At 34.9% G+C, this 15,788-nt stretch overlaps 1 protein-coding gene across 1 annotated transcript in view; it reads left to right on the top strand.

Annotated features, from left to right (window-relative positions):
- ESRRG (estrogen related receptor gamma) overlaps positions 1-7,828 on the top strand; it is a 182,983-nt gene extending 175,155 nt beyond the window's left edge. Inside the window, exons 6-7 of the mRNA XM_015822613.1 lie at positions 594-863; positions 7,584-7,828. Coding sequence (XP_015678099.1) covers positions 594-863; positions 7,584-7,828 — 515 coding nt within the window. The remainder of the gene's footprint in view (positions 1-593; positions 864-7,583) is intronic.
- Positions 7,829-15,788: the final 7,960 nt, after the last annotated feature.

Consider the following 15,788-nt stretch of genomic DNA (forward strand, 5'->3'; position numbering starts at 1 on the left):
AAAAGCACTTTGCTTGGTTGTTGTGATCATCAATTCTATTAAGGTATCAAATTACCTCTCCTTTAAAATGATTTTCCCATTTTTGTTTAAAACACACCCTTGAAATCTTTAAAATATGTTATGGAGGCTATGCAGAAGTAACTGAATTCAGTGAGGCTTACTCTGTGGTAACAGCGTAGATAAAGATTACAGGCTGTCATACCTTTTATTCTTTCTCTTACCAACCATGAGAATTATTCCTAAAATGTTTCCAGATTTGATATAGGCCATATTAGATACTACTGAATCTGGGTAACAAGTGTTGACAATTTATTTGAGGAAATGTATTTTTAAATATTGAATAAAATACAACAGGCTTCTCTACCTAAAATTACAATACGCTCAAAGATATACTGAATTGTTTTTATCTGAAGTGCTTTTGTTTTAACTATTTTATGTCTGCTGAGATGAGAGATCCGAGAGGGCAGAATCTGTAAATACACATTGCTAACTTACATAATAAAAACAAGCACAAGGGTAAAGTTATAATGCAGAATTATGAGGGCCCAGGACAATTTTAATTATGTTTCTGTGTACTTTCCTTCCCGGTTTAGGATTTTCCACTTTATCGCTTGCTGACCAGATGAGCCTTCTGCAGAGTGCTTGGATGGAGATTTTAATTCTGGGCGTAGTGTACCGATCACTTTCCTTTGAGGATGAGCTTGTCTATGCTGAAGACTATATTATGGATGAAGAACAGTCTAAATTAGCAGGCCTTCTTGACCTCAACAATGCCATCCTGCAACTGGTAAAAAAATACAAGAGCATGAAGCTGGAGAAAGAAGAATTTGTCACCCTCAAAGCTATCGCGCTTGCTAATTCAGGTTGGCAGATTGGCATGATGGCTCATGTCATTTTTCCCCTTCCTCTAATACCTTTTGCATGACAGTTTCTAAATACAATTGCCTAAGAATAAGAAATTCTTAAATCATACTACTGCAGAATAGTGCTGAATGGCTAGAAACAAGGTAGTTCAAATTAAGGGAAGATATGTGATCAGAAATATTTGTTATGCTGAGTTTCCAATTTGGTTAAAAGATGCCGTAAAATTCAGGCAGTATTAACAGCAAAGATGCTTTTCAATAAACATAAATGTCATTCTGCTTAAATCCATTTCATAATCCAGATAAGTCTAATCAGTCTGCTAAAACCCAATAGTATGTAAGGGCCCATGACTAAATGCAATATATGATCTACTTCAATCTAGCTACTAAACATCGTGAACTCAATACCGAAGGTGAACTCTGGTTTTATTAGGGAAGGGAGCAAGTCATTTTTTTTAACCTTGTAAAAACTGTACAAATTTGACTGTTATGCTAGTTGGTTAAACGCCTAATGTAACTTGTTCAGAAGGGGGCTAAGAATTCAAGAAAGGATTCTTCTCTGCATTTGAACTTAGAAGTGCTGAAGCAGTGAGCCAGTGTTTGATAAGTGAAAAATCGTTGGTTCTTTGTTGTTTTTTCTTTTGTGCCTCTCTAACACTTTATTGTGGTCTTAAGTCCCTCTTAGCATTTGCATAAAGTTCATGATAGATCCCTCTTTAATGACGTGCCGATCATTAGATACCTGTGTGTCGATAACATGCTCTGATGCTATGTACCATTGACAGTCACACCGTGCTCCTCCATCTGCTTTTGTTTTGACCCTATCTTTGAACTTTATCTTGGTTGCTGGCCAGTAGTTTTCCCTTTAATTACAAGAAGGAAACTGTCAATAAAATCTGTTAAATGGGATGCAATGAGTGGCTTGAATGGGCGGATGGCTATTTGTTCAAATTCTGCAGCTTTCAAGGTATTGACAGTTTGTTTTCTGGGGCCATATGTGACGATCAATCTCAGGCTGGGCTCAGCCGCGCTGAAAAATGAAAAACCAGATTGCTTTTGCTTACTTGTGGATGACGACTTGTGATTTGGTGCGGTCCTAGTGAGATGATGCCTTCTGCCCAAATTGTCCCCCCGAGAGCCAGGATGCGTGACTGTTTTTAGAAATAATTTTTAATTGATTTTGTAATTAACAGTTCATCTACAATATTGACACATGAATCTTCAGATTGATAGGAGGAAAATTGTTTTCAACAATGAAGTTGTACTTTCCGATTTGTCTTCATAATGGGATCTAGCATCTTGAATTTAAATTAGAGTTTAATTGAAAAACAAACAAAAATGAAGAATAAAAAATATCCATAAGAAATATAAATGCCTTAATCAATTGATATAGGTGTAAGCAGCTGTTGTCATAATGTACTTTCTAGTGGTCATCCCAGATTCTCATTTTATTTGGATATGTGTTCCCAAAATTAAAGTTATAAAATGTTATGAGGTGTTCATATAATTGTCATGATCCATTATGTTTACTGATAAAGTAGATAATCAGAAACCATGCACAATTTGTATAAAAATACACATTTTAAAACATTTTAATGTTTAATGACAGCAAACCTTCACACATTTGGAAATGACTGAGACAGTATTTTACTCTGACCTGCAGAGATTTAAAATGACATTCACTGAAATCATCAGCTTAGCATAAACATCTGGCTTGATTCAATAATAATTAATGCTCTTTTGTGCTCTAAATCAGTGAACTGATTTAACAGTAACCTTTCAGTAGCCTTCCCTTCCTCTGTATTGTACCCATGCGTAAACAGATACAACAAGATAAAGTGAACAAAACAGCACTGGTATTATAGCCCCAATTCATAGGAATTTGAAATAAAAGGACTTAAAAGAGAACTAAGGGATGTCTGAAAAGCCAAAATGTACCTCTGATTCAGACTATAACGAGATCCAGATCCAGATCCTGAAGCCAAATTTTCAACTCTTGAATTGAGAGGGAACCTAAGGTATCCAAGAGACTAGCTGCATTGAACAGAATATTGGAAGTCCTGGATTCAGGCAAAAATAAAATAAAATAAATTCTTGTTGCTTTTTCGTCTGTCCTTCAAAAATAGGAATTCCTATTATATTTCTGAGACTCAGAAATAAACATTTTACCTCATATCATCTCCAATTAATCTTATTTTGATAAAAGGGAACATATTAGCAAAAACCATCACCTGAACACACTCTGATACTCTTAATATATCATTGGTAATAATCATAATTGATGGTTTCATATAACCTAAAACAACTTGGTGTGTTCTCTGGTTCATATGTTGGATTTCTAATTAGGTACTTAAAATGCTGAATGGAAAAAGAAATTCCAATGGATCAGTGAGTGCTCTGCTTACTCACAGAAAGAGAGGGTGGGGGGAAAACACACCTCTGAATATTTTCTAAAGCATGTATGCAGCAATTACTTCAGGCAGGTGAACTCTGCTGTGTAATAAAAGGTGTTCTCTCTCTCGCAGTGCTTTTACTAAGTGTTCCCATGTATTGATTGGGAAATGCCAAATGGAAGACTGTAGGTTCACAGGTTTGTTTGCTTTTAATTATTTCATCAAGAAACAGACATTTGTACTTTTAGGCTGGAAGCTTTTTAAAAGACTTTGTGTCCCAATCAGCTAAACTGCCACGGAATTTCTAACTCTTTCTGCTCACCTAATCTATAGTATCTTTCCCTACTGACTGAACCCTTTAAAATGCTGCTACTTACTGGAACACTGAAAAGGGGAGGCTTAGGATTTCTATGAAAGCTATGTCTTGGAATGCTGTCAGGTTCCATGTAGATTTACCTGGAGTAAGGTGGTGGAAAAATAATCTAAAGAATCAATATTTGGAGAGGAGGGGATATGGAGATAGAGGTGAGCAGTATAATGCAAGCAAACATTGAAGAGGCTAACTGGACTAAGAAAATCTAAGCCAGTGGTCCCCAATCTTTCCAATTTGGCAGACCTGCAGAAGGTGGAGAGGGAATAGTTTTATGCGAGTGGCAGGCAAATGCACGCTTGCTATTCACACAAATGGAGCTTCGTGCACATGTGCTCGTCCGCCACTTCTGTGGCCCGGTTCCAGACCTTGGGCCTGGGCGTTGGGGACCCCTGATCAAACCAAGTTACCTCTCTCTAGAGTTAGGTTGTTTAGATTCAGGCTCTGGGAAAGTGCTTTTTTCTCCTTATGTTACTACTAGCATACACACACTGGAGACTTTTTAACAATCAGTTGCATTAGTTTTGCCCATCTATAGCAAGTAGCAGATTTTATTTATGACTCTTATGTGAGTAAACTATTCAATGACCACTTTAGCAGCCACTTCTTTCTTCAGCCACTTTGTTGAAATGCCTCTTCCTTCAGCCCTCTGAGACAAAGTTCAAAGGATAATTTTGATGGACCCTAGTGAGGGCTATTAACAATACTGGCCATAATAGAGTGTATAGTGCTCCTGTAAATCCATCATTGCTTGTCTTTAGTTGGGGACAAACCAATATTGAACAGCAGCTATAACAACCCTAACATTTCCTAATTGCCCAGCTCATGTCTAAATTTCTTCATGTCTAAACTCTTGGATCTTTGACTTATGATGATCACTCACAGTCTGCTACTGTTGCCTAATTTCATTGTCCTGTTTTCATTTGCAGTATTTACGCTGTCTCCTTTGCTTTTTAGTTTCTACTCTGAACTGCTACTGCGACTGTGATGTGACCATGATCTTTTGCTTGTCCTTGCTTCTGTGTTTGCTTGTATGATATCATTAGAATAGAACAGGATAGACCATTCCAACCAGAATAGGCAGCCAAGAAAAGGATCATTGCCAATTATACTGAACTTTCTGTGATCATTGAGATGCAGCCTGTTCACACATCTGTACATATATACTATTTTCTAATGTAAATAATTGTTTGGGGAATCAGTTCTGATTTAATTTCAAATGCCCCTGAAACCAACTCTTAATCCCAGCTTAATCTGAGATTAAGAAAGCTTGGATCTGGCTCTATTGAACAATTTCTATCTGAATTTTAGTCTTCCCTATTTGAAAAGATTTTAGAATTTAGGCAGTGGGAATACCAATTATATAGAAGCTTGAACTGGGCAAAGTATTACAACTCATTTTAGTTGGATTACTTGATTATGGATAGAAACAGCATTGGTCTCTATAGTGGATATATGAGGGGAACTGGTTAATCCTATTAGAACTGTCAGTGATATCAACTATGGCATCCTTCTAGAATTCCTGTGAGGGATGGGAGGTTCCATTTTTTAATTTTGAGCAGGTGATTATACTTGGTGATCAGAGAGGAAAAACATTCAAATCCTTGGCAACTCCATCTATGTGGTGTCACAGAACACAATCTCTCCCCAACCCCCACCCCATATCCTTTAGCATCTAAACCAGAGGCCCCCAATCTTTTAGGCACCAGGGACTGGTTCTGTGGAGAGAGGTTTTTCCACAGACCGGAGGAGGCGTGGTTTCATGTGCTGCCTGCATCCCATGGATGAGGCTTGTTTGTGTGGCCCAGTTTCTGGCATGCCATGGTCCAGTGTCGGTCCATGGACTGGGGGTTGGGGGCCTCTGATCTAAACCATTACAACAGTGCTTTGGTATCTGCACTACTTATTCATTTCTGGGCCCAACTCAGTAAAGTGGTAATAAAGTGGACTGATAAAGCTCTAAATGGCTTAAGTCCTGGACATGTTGCTGATTGTCTTCTCCATAGAATCTTCTACCCTATACATTCAACTCAGGGAGGTATTCTCTGGATTCCCCTCGCATGGTATGGCTTAAAGCTTAAATAAGGCAGATCTCCCCTACATCTTCTGTGTGGAATGTGACAAGGAGTTTCATAAAACACTTTAAGTTTCTGAAGCATTCTAGGGGCTGAAGTGGGCTGGATGATGATGCCAAATGGATGGGTCCTGCAGATGGACAGAGTACCTTAACCACCATTCCATGGTGGCTATTTTTGAACTATTGTTATCATAACACACAGCCAATATAATAAAGTATTTGGGGGGGAATGCCTTATCCCATTTGATGTCTCTTGTAAGATCAGATGATCCCAGAATTGTATTTTTCAGAGTAGCCAGTTATTGTTTCACTGTCTCTGTTGTATCCAAAAACTGATATTCAGCAATAAATTGATATACTGTAAAGACTCAATATTGTTATCATGACTTGGTCACTGAATCGTTTTTTTAATCCCATGATCACATTTACAAGCAAATTCCATGAATTAATTACTTTTTACATGAAGCTCTTAAGAGATTCATAGAATTAGAAGTGGGATGTTATTTAGGCTATCAAATTCATTTGCAAATTTAATAAACATTCATTCTACCTTTTCCACCTCCAGGTCAAACATATTTATTAATTATCCACATTAGGTGAAAATTGATATGTGGCCATCTGAAATCCTTCTGTGTCAGTTTTTCCTACACACTTAGTCTTTTTATTTAATCTCAGTGGCCATCATTTTACCCTTAGGTTGAAAGTTAATTGCCATTTTGCTGCCTGTTCACCAAGTCTAGATATTACTTTGTGTAAGCTTTTCTGATTTCTAATCCATCCTGAGTATTTTGATGCCATCAGCAAACTTAGCTACTTCACCATTGACCTCCTAACTCAAGATCATTTATGAAGACGTTAAATAGCATTCCCTCTATTGTAAGAAATAGTGATTTATTCCCTGCTTCCCAGGAGTTTCTGATATATAACAAGGCTTATCCTAATTGTAGTCTTTTACTTTACTGTTCTGGGTGAGAACTTTTAACATTAAATTGTTAAATATCATTTTAAATTTTAAAAGTAATGGTTACAGATTAATTATTAAATGTACAGAATCCCCATAAGACACTATTATGTGTAACAATTTAATTTTTAATTCCTTAATTCTGTTAGAAACCTCTAATGAAGTAATTTTGATCATATAATTTTTAATAGTACCTCCAATATGGCCACAAGGGATACGGGTTTTAGATCTAGGTTACATAGATATTTTTAAGATCACTTGTTTGCAGCTTCCTATGCCCTGCCTAAGTGTTAAATGAATAGAACATAAAATAATAGAGTTGGACGGGACCTCAGAGGTCTTCTAGTCCAACCCCCTGCTTGAGCAGGAGATCCTATATCATTTCAGACAAATGATTGTCCAGTCTCTTTTTGAAAGCCTTCAGTGATGCAGCACCCACAACTTCTCAAGGCAAGTTTCCATATAGTATTCCCAAGACAATAGACCCTCCAGGCATGATTGACTGCAACTGCTAGATTTCCCAGCCAACATGGAAACTGCAGTTACAGTTTATGGGAAATGTACTTGTGGAAAACCATTCTACTGTTCTGAGCTTTCTGCATTTCTATGAAATACTTTTCTGAAAGTATTCCTGCTGATTTCAAAGTTATATCTTAAGTTATATAAACATGGTATATTAAAAGGCAATAATCATATGATTGTAACTATAGCAAAGATCTACTTTTTTTCAGAAGATGAATATGGTAATATGTAGTTTATTTAATTTGCATATGTAAAAGAGCTCAGCAAATGGTAGTTAAATCCATGTCAGTTATAGCCTTTTGAATGTGGGGTTATACAACTCAAGTTATAGAAAAGAGCTCTGGCATTGTAATCCTCCTTTCTGGCATGATAAATATAACTCTTGTTTGTTTTACAGACTCTATGCACATAGAAGATGTTGAAGCTGTCCAGAAACTTCAAGATGTCTTACATGAGGCTCTGCAGGATTATGAAGCCGGGCAGCACATGGAAGACCCACGCCGCGCTGGCAAGATGCTGATGACTCTGCCATTACTCAGGCAAACCTCCACCAAGGCTGTGCAGCATTTCTATAATATTAAATTGGAAGGCAAAGTCCCCATGCACAAACTATTTTTGGAAATGCTGGAGGCAAAGGTCTGACCTCAACATCCTGGGCCCTTTCAGTTGGCTATGCTGAAACCGTAACAAGAGGGACAACCGAGGGGAAAACTGTGGCAAAGAACCTTTAGCATTACTTTAAGGCAATGAAACTGACTGCACTGATCATTAAGCAGCAAGAATGAGTAGCAGCATCTCTTTTTAGTCTTGATCTTATTTGATGAGGTTCTCCTTCATTTCTCTCTTTTAATGTTATTAGTTCTCATTTGTTTGTAATTTTGCCCCTTTTGCTGCTGAAAAATTTATATATATATACTGTATGTATATATATATATGTATTCATATATATATATTTCATATATATATATATATATATATATGAAATATATATATATATATATATGTATTCATATATATATATTTCATATATATATATGAAATATATATTATACATATACACACACACATATATATAAAATATATATCGTATATGTATATGTATATTATGTATATGTATATGTATATGTATAATGCCAGAGGACTTCTTGGGAAGTCTAATGACAGAGGAATCAAAAACGAAGCATCGTAACTAGCAGTACGGTACAGTACAACACGGTGAACTGACTGAATGCAGTATTACGTTTCACAAGAGGAGCCGCTAATTAGACAACTTCGACGGCAACATCTTGGCTGCTCCTTATCATTGCATTTCCATCTAGATCAGTTGCAGCCATTTGATTCCTTCATTGTTTTTTCAAGTCTTCCAGCTATTTCTTAGGTTAGCTACAATATAACTTTTTCAGGGAATAGTTTGAGCTTTATTCATTCATGCAATACTAAAGAAAAGAAAGGTAAATACTGCTTTTTTGTGTGCTGGCTTGAACAATTATGAACATTTAATTAAGGACAAATGAATCCTGCAGGAAGATTTTTTTTAAGAAAATGTTTTAGTTCTTACTAATGGAAGATTTTTTTTCTACCAGCTTTACCACGTTTCAGCCATTTCTTAATGTGGGGATTTATCTTACACAAGCAATAGTTGAAGGAAAGGTGCATATTATCACGGATGCAATTTATGTTGTGTGCCAGTTTGGTCTAGGACATCCCATTTCTTTGCATGAGCTCCAGTTTATATGTAACCAACTGAAACCAACAAATCGGATTACACCTACATTTCCAGATCGTTTATATGTGTCATGTCAAATAGGAATCTAAAAAAGGAGTTAGTAAGTGCTTCTGTATGGCCAAGCATAAATATGACATGAGATTCTGTGTTACTCTATAAGGTGGCCTATTATTTACAAAACTGGGACTTTTGCATAAAGTCCACCCTACTCTGTCTAGCAATAAGGAAAGAAAATCAGAATATCAGAGTAGTCAGCCTCTGATCAACCTCTAGAACTTAGCACTTGTACACATTATTTATCAATTTATAAAACTTTATATTTTATATAACTGTAGAAATGCCATTTTTAAACAAATAGCCTAACTGGTATACCTACTTTTTCAGCCATTATTGTCAGGACATGAAAGCTGGTCAATTTCAAGACTGTTAAGAGGTGTAATCTAATATTTAAATTAATTAGATGCCCCCACCCACCCATCCAAAGTACAGTCACTAAAAAACCTGGGAACAGGAATCTCCTTCCAATGCTATGCCAATGCACCAGTGTTAGTAGCTGCTCCCTGTGCTATGTGAACAACCTTATTCTATGTACACAAATGTAATTAAATTGTATTCCTAACCAACAAAAGAAAAGTAGTTCAGCTTCTCAATGTTTCATGTTTGCTGTGCTTTTTGGAACTTTTTAGGTTGCATTCAAGGACTGTTGTCTTGTTCTTGTGGTGTTTGGATTCTTGTGGCGTGTGCTTATAGACACAGGGTAGAATTAGAGACAATATTGGATGTAAATTTCCTCAGGAGACTACAGTAGTATATTCTATTCCTTCTGGTAATTAAGGTTCTTCATAGTAATAATTAAGAAACTGAAAAACAAAATCCAACCAAGTACTCATTACGGACAAATGTCACATTGAAATATTTTCAAAACAAGGGATAATTTCTCTAACAGTTTAATATAGAATATGTATAGCTTAGAAATAAACTTTGAATATTGCAAAATTATAGGTAAGTCTAATTTTTAAATGCTGTAAATATAGCTTTCATCTCTCCCTTGTTATTAACTTGCTCTGTGTTGTTGCTAAGTCTTTTTTTTTCCTAAATGCAGATACGTTTCCAAAAGTATCGCTACTTGTGTGCTTTAAACAAAATGCTGCAGTTAATACTGCAGCAACCTTGTGCTAGAAAAACTGTGTATCTTTCATTAGCTGTATGGGAATTTTCTTGTAGATTGTGTTTTTCTCAGTAGAGAAGTGACTGTTATGTGATCCTAGATAAATTGTCATTAGCGGTTCATTCAGTTGGCCAAATATCTTGAAATTCACAGTATGATAGGAGTTTGGAAATTGGAAATCCCTTTTGAAAAATGGTAAAATCTTACAACTCCTGGGGGGAGGGGCAAGAAACAATGTGATTCTATAAAATTATTTATATATATATGTAAGAGTTAAGAATAATTATTTTCCAGAAAAATTGTGCAGGGTTTAAGTTGCAAGTATTACCTACATTATATATGTATATATAAATATCTAATATAAATATTGTTTTCACTGGATCACATTGAGGAACTTGGGTTGCAGGGTTAATATCCCGTCATTGTATTTAGAAAGAAGGACAAATCTACAAAGACTTAAGAGGAAATGAGATATGTTAAAGGAACACAGTGCAATTTTTTATTTGATTTTTTTTCTAATAATTTTTAGAGCTGCAATGAACAAATATGTCGTGGCTGTGCAAATGTTAAATGAAACATAGATACACTGCACAGGCATTAGAATAACAGTCATCTTAAACCTTGCTGAAATAAACATCCACAACCACTTATTTAAAGTGAAGAACTGGGGAAGAATTTCAAGAGGTGTATCTTTTAGTGTAACATGTTTCCTTTCAGGGCATAAAATCCATAGAGCATTTCTCCTGCACAAAGCAATTGAAATGAAAGGGTGCGGTGGTATAAAGCCTCTCTCATCCAGTTTGTTTTGTCCATTCAGTTCAATGTGCAGCAGACATTCCAAATGGATTGTAGCCTGGGCTACTGTTTTCTTTTTCTTTCTCTCTTATTTAAAGCAATATGATTGTGTGACTCCTGAAAGTTGCACATTTGTTTCAATCAAATCAGATTGTTGTATTTATTCCACTATTTTGCATTTAAATGCTAACATAAAAAAATATAAAAAAAAATTAAAACTGCTATTTTTCTTATAGAAGAGAAAATGGGTGTTGGTAATTGTATTTTAATTATTTAAACGTCTCTGTTTACCTGCCTAGGAAAACACTTTATGGCAGTCTTATTGTGCAAAGATCTCAAATGAAGGGGAAACCGAATTAAGCTGCTTATTATAATCCAGGAGTTGCATAATAACCAGTAGTAAAAACACAAATGAAAAAAAAATCATCTTTAAAGCTGTAGATGGGCTTCACATCTGTAAAGCAATCAACTGTATATTTTTGTGATGTGTATCATAATGTGTGCTCCAAACAATGTCCATTTGTGTAAATGTATTTATTTTATATTGTATATATTGTTAAATGCAAAAAGGAGATAATGGTTCTGTAACTCCAATCAGTTCAGATGTGTAACTCAAATTATTATGCCTTTCAGGATGATGGTAGAGCAATATTAAACAAGCTTCCACTTTTAATTGCTTTTAATTTTTTGTGTTGTGGTTTTTGTTTTCTTTTGTTTGTTTTCTTTTTTTATATATATGAAGAAATGAAATCAGTAAGCCCCACCTTTAGAAAAGTGGTAAACTGTGCACCCCTAAGCTAATGTAGCCCTATGCTGTATAAGGACTTGCCAAAATGAATTTTGCTGTGGTATAGTCATTTTGCATAACCTTAAATATTCCAATTGTCTTTTGCCACAAAATTCATTCTGACAACTTGCTTAATCTTAAAACATCTCCACATTAAACCACATTACCAAAAATCAATGTCTTCCTATCAATATCATAGAAGTTAAGCTTTTCACAATTTTAAGATTCTATTACCATCTACAATTTTGTCAAGAGCTGAATCCATTCAATTCATAAAGGTATTATAAGACTGCTTATTAGTTTGAACACAGCTATTTAGGTGACTATTAACTATAATCACTAGTACTTCTCCAGGATCAGAAAAATAGTTTAAAATTAAAGTTATCGGGATAGAAAATGGCATAGTTGATCAGAAAGTTTGATATTTTTTTTTCAACAGAGTCACATCATCTGTTTATGAAAAGTTCTACTGGAACCATCCTACTATTTTGGAGGTTTGAGCCCTGTTCTGTTAATATGGCATCACTGCCTCTATTCAACACCTTTCTCATGTTCAGTGATATTTATTTTCTAGACACTTAGTATGTTTCTAAGGACAATCGCCTCCCCCTGGGTCCTCACCCTCTCACACTATTGAGATTTGTTACCGATCATAATTAGCTCATGATATTGATATATTCATTTAAATTTTATACTACATATAATTCTCCCTTATATAATAAAGTAGAAAAGTTGCTGCTGTGCTTCATCTTTAGTAGTAGTTGGACTTATGTGGATGTAATATTTCATTAAGTTTAACATAATTAACTGGCAGAGTAAGAAAATTATATCTTTCATGTAACTGTACTAACAAGAAGCTACTGCAGCGCTCTCTATTCATATTCAGTTCTTCATTTGTTTTCAAGACAAAACATAATTATTATGTATGCAGTATAAAATAATTGTGAAACAAGACTGAGTTAAATTATCAATATATAAATCAAAGAGATGGCATAATAAAATCCATGTAGTTTTTTTGTTTTTAAATATTATCTAGATAAATAATGTCACTTTTAATTTCCAGGTGCTGCTGAATTAAATGAAATGGCATACATTCACAGTTGCTGGCACTTTTCCACTTTTAATGAGCATTTCTATATAATATTTTGTTAAAGGTTAACAATATTAAACCACTTTCGTGAAGTCTTGTAGTTCCTTTAATGTTCCTCTAACTTAATAAATAATTGTTGAGCCAAGAAGGTATTTTAATATATTTCTATCTTGCTTTTTTTGGTGAATCATGCCCAAACTACAGATTTTTAAAATTTACAACAAAAATATTGAATAGAAAGACAAAAGTAAAGAGTGAGATTAAAAGAAAAACACAGAAAATAGTCAATCCTACTCACCAGTGCTGTAAAACCTAGCCTTGGCTTAAAATAGAAAAGTTTTTACATAACAGCAAAATGCTACCAATGATAGCCCTAGTGTGCAAGTGTAAGTATTGTCTTGCTGGTTTTTTTTTTAATTTTAAATCAAAGTGTTCACAGACTTTCTATTATACTCTTTTAAATTTCCATTTTTCACCAGCATGTAGCTTTGAATTTAGGAGTAGTAAAATATGATTCACCTTTCAATTCCATGATACAACCTTGAAGAGAATATCTATCTTATTTATATTAGTTTTTAAGCTAAACTTACTTGGCAATTTAGGAATGTTTTCTGCACTTTTACTAGTGAAGAAAACTGTTCCTATAGGAAAATATATTGACTAGTGGAATATACAAATAAAACAGTAAAGAGAGACCCATTTTTTTCTTCCTATAACACCAAATTTTCAAAATGAGGGCTGAAATATCCAGAGTATTGCCATTTATTGGTCATTATGACTACAGGCAATGTTTGAGTTTCTTTTCAGTCCCTTTCCTTGTCTAGTATTTAGGCTTGTGATGTTTTCAAAAGCTGCTTATGTGAGTGCACCATTATGAACATTAACTGAATTCTAAGTTTCTCTCAGTAGAATATGGCACAGAAATAAGTTGCCTTTAATATATATTATAATCAATGTAGGTAGACAGTATGCATTCCTAATTTTTAAGCTCTGAATAAAACAGCCAGAAATGTTAGAGTAAAAAAAAAAACCATTCCAAAACAGCTGGATTTGTAACTCTTACAAATATTACCATCCAACCCTTTTTCTTCATATCAGCCACAAAGCAATTTATAGGATTCAAGAAAACTCCAAGATAAAATGAACATTGGATTATATACATTTGTGCTGCTAAACTATGGTAGCTTTCTACAATGTCATTTAATTTTCCTCTGTAATTTTATGTGACTGTGGTTTTAATATTAAAACCAATTTAAAAAGTATATAAGCTTATTAAAGCTAGTATCATGAGAGATATTTTTTACTCTAGTGAAAAGCAGACTTAGAGCTATGACATCCCTTCTTTCACTGAGACTATGCAGTGGTACAGATTTGCAGTGTGTTGCCATTGATACTAGAGCAGATTACTAAAGGCTGTTTTCTTTAATACCCCAGATCTCAATAAAAGAGAAAAGACTAATGTTCTGCTCTGTGCAGAGTTATACTGACAGACATAAGACTCTCTCTGCCCCCCTCCATGCATAACTATTTAGAAACAATAACTAGAAGCTGCATTATCTAAGCACAGCTTGATGTTGCTTAAAACTAACAGACTGACTGTAATCCTATGGATGGTTCTTGAAAAGAAAGAGTCAGCTTTTCAAAGCTTTTTGGAACCCCAGGAGAGAGGGTGCCATTTTTACCTCTGGGGTGATGTTGTTGACACAACAGAGAAGTCATGCTTCTTTGACTCCACGAAATGATAATATTTAATATAGGGGAACTGAAGCAACCCACTCTGCTGGAATGAACCTGGTGGCAGAAATGATGGAGATAAGCAGTCTCTCAAGTATCCAGTCCCTATGCCATACAGGCCTTTCTAGGTAATAATCAAGACCTTGAATTGCACCTGGAAACCATTGGCAACCAATGCAGCTTGCACAGCAGTAGTTACACATGTGCATACTGAGAAACATTTGAGAAGCATTTGAAACTAACTATAGCTTCTGAGTGCTCATCAAGGGCAGTCTCATAGAGAGAGCATTGCAATAATGTCTGATATTATCTGAGGATCTGTCTCACCCAATGGGATTAGCCCACCCCATCCTATACCATTCCAGACAAATGCTGTCCAATCCCTTCTTAAAAACCTCAAGTGATGATGCAACCACAACTTATGAAGGCAAGCCACTCCACAGATTAATTATTCTCACTGTCAGGAAATTTCTTCTTAGTTCTAGGTTAGTTCTCTTTTTGATAAGTTTCCATCTGTTACTTCTTTTCTTCAGGTGCTTTGCAGAATAGATTGTCCCCTCTTCTTTGTGACAGCCCCTCAAATCTTGGAAGACTGCTATCATGTCACTCCTTTTCCTTTCATCATTAGTCTAGACATATCCAGTTTCTGCAACTTTCATCACCTCTAATCATCTTTGTTGCTCTTCTCTACACTTTCTAGAGTCTCAATACCCTTTTTATATTGCAGTGACCAAAACTGGATGCAGTATTCCAAGTATGATCTTACTAAAATAGTATATAGCTGTTCTAATACTTCACATGATCTTGATATACTGTTGATGTAGCCTAAGACTGCAGTTGTGAGGATATCTCATTTTTCCTTGAATTTCTGTTTCTGAAAAAAAATAAATATGATGAAATATGTTCCTTTAGAACTATAAATAGAATATAAAGTATTGATAGGCTGAAATAAATTATCTCTAATTACAGAATTATGTTGATGACAAGCAGTACTTGTAAGAGCAAGTGCTACTTCAAAGATACACTGCTATTTCAAACATAAAGAATTATTCAATACTTCCCTTTTTGTTCACTTATTGAAAATGGCAGATTTATTCTTTTTCTGCTACCAACTTGATTAGTGAAGCTAAAATAAGTTTAATCTACTTAATTCAGAAATCTTTCAATCAAGTGACATTATTATAGTTTTAGAACTTAATCTTATATTTATTGAATTCCTATTCTTCAGAATGTCAAATGAAGTTACCAAAAGATTGAGCATTTATGTTAAGATTAAGGCAAATAAATTATTTGACATTCATA

The sequence above is a fragment of the Protobothrops mucrosquamatus genome, unplaced genomic scaffold (genome assembly GCF_001527695.2).
Source record: "Protobothrops mucrosquamatus isolate PMUCROS unplaced genomic scaffold, P.Mucros_1.0 scaffold1626, whole genome shotgun sequence".
Lineage (NCBI taxonomy): Eukaryota > Metazoa > Chordata > Lepidosauria > Squamata > Viperidae > Protobothrops > Protobothrops mucrosquamatus.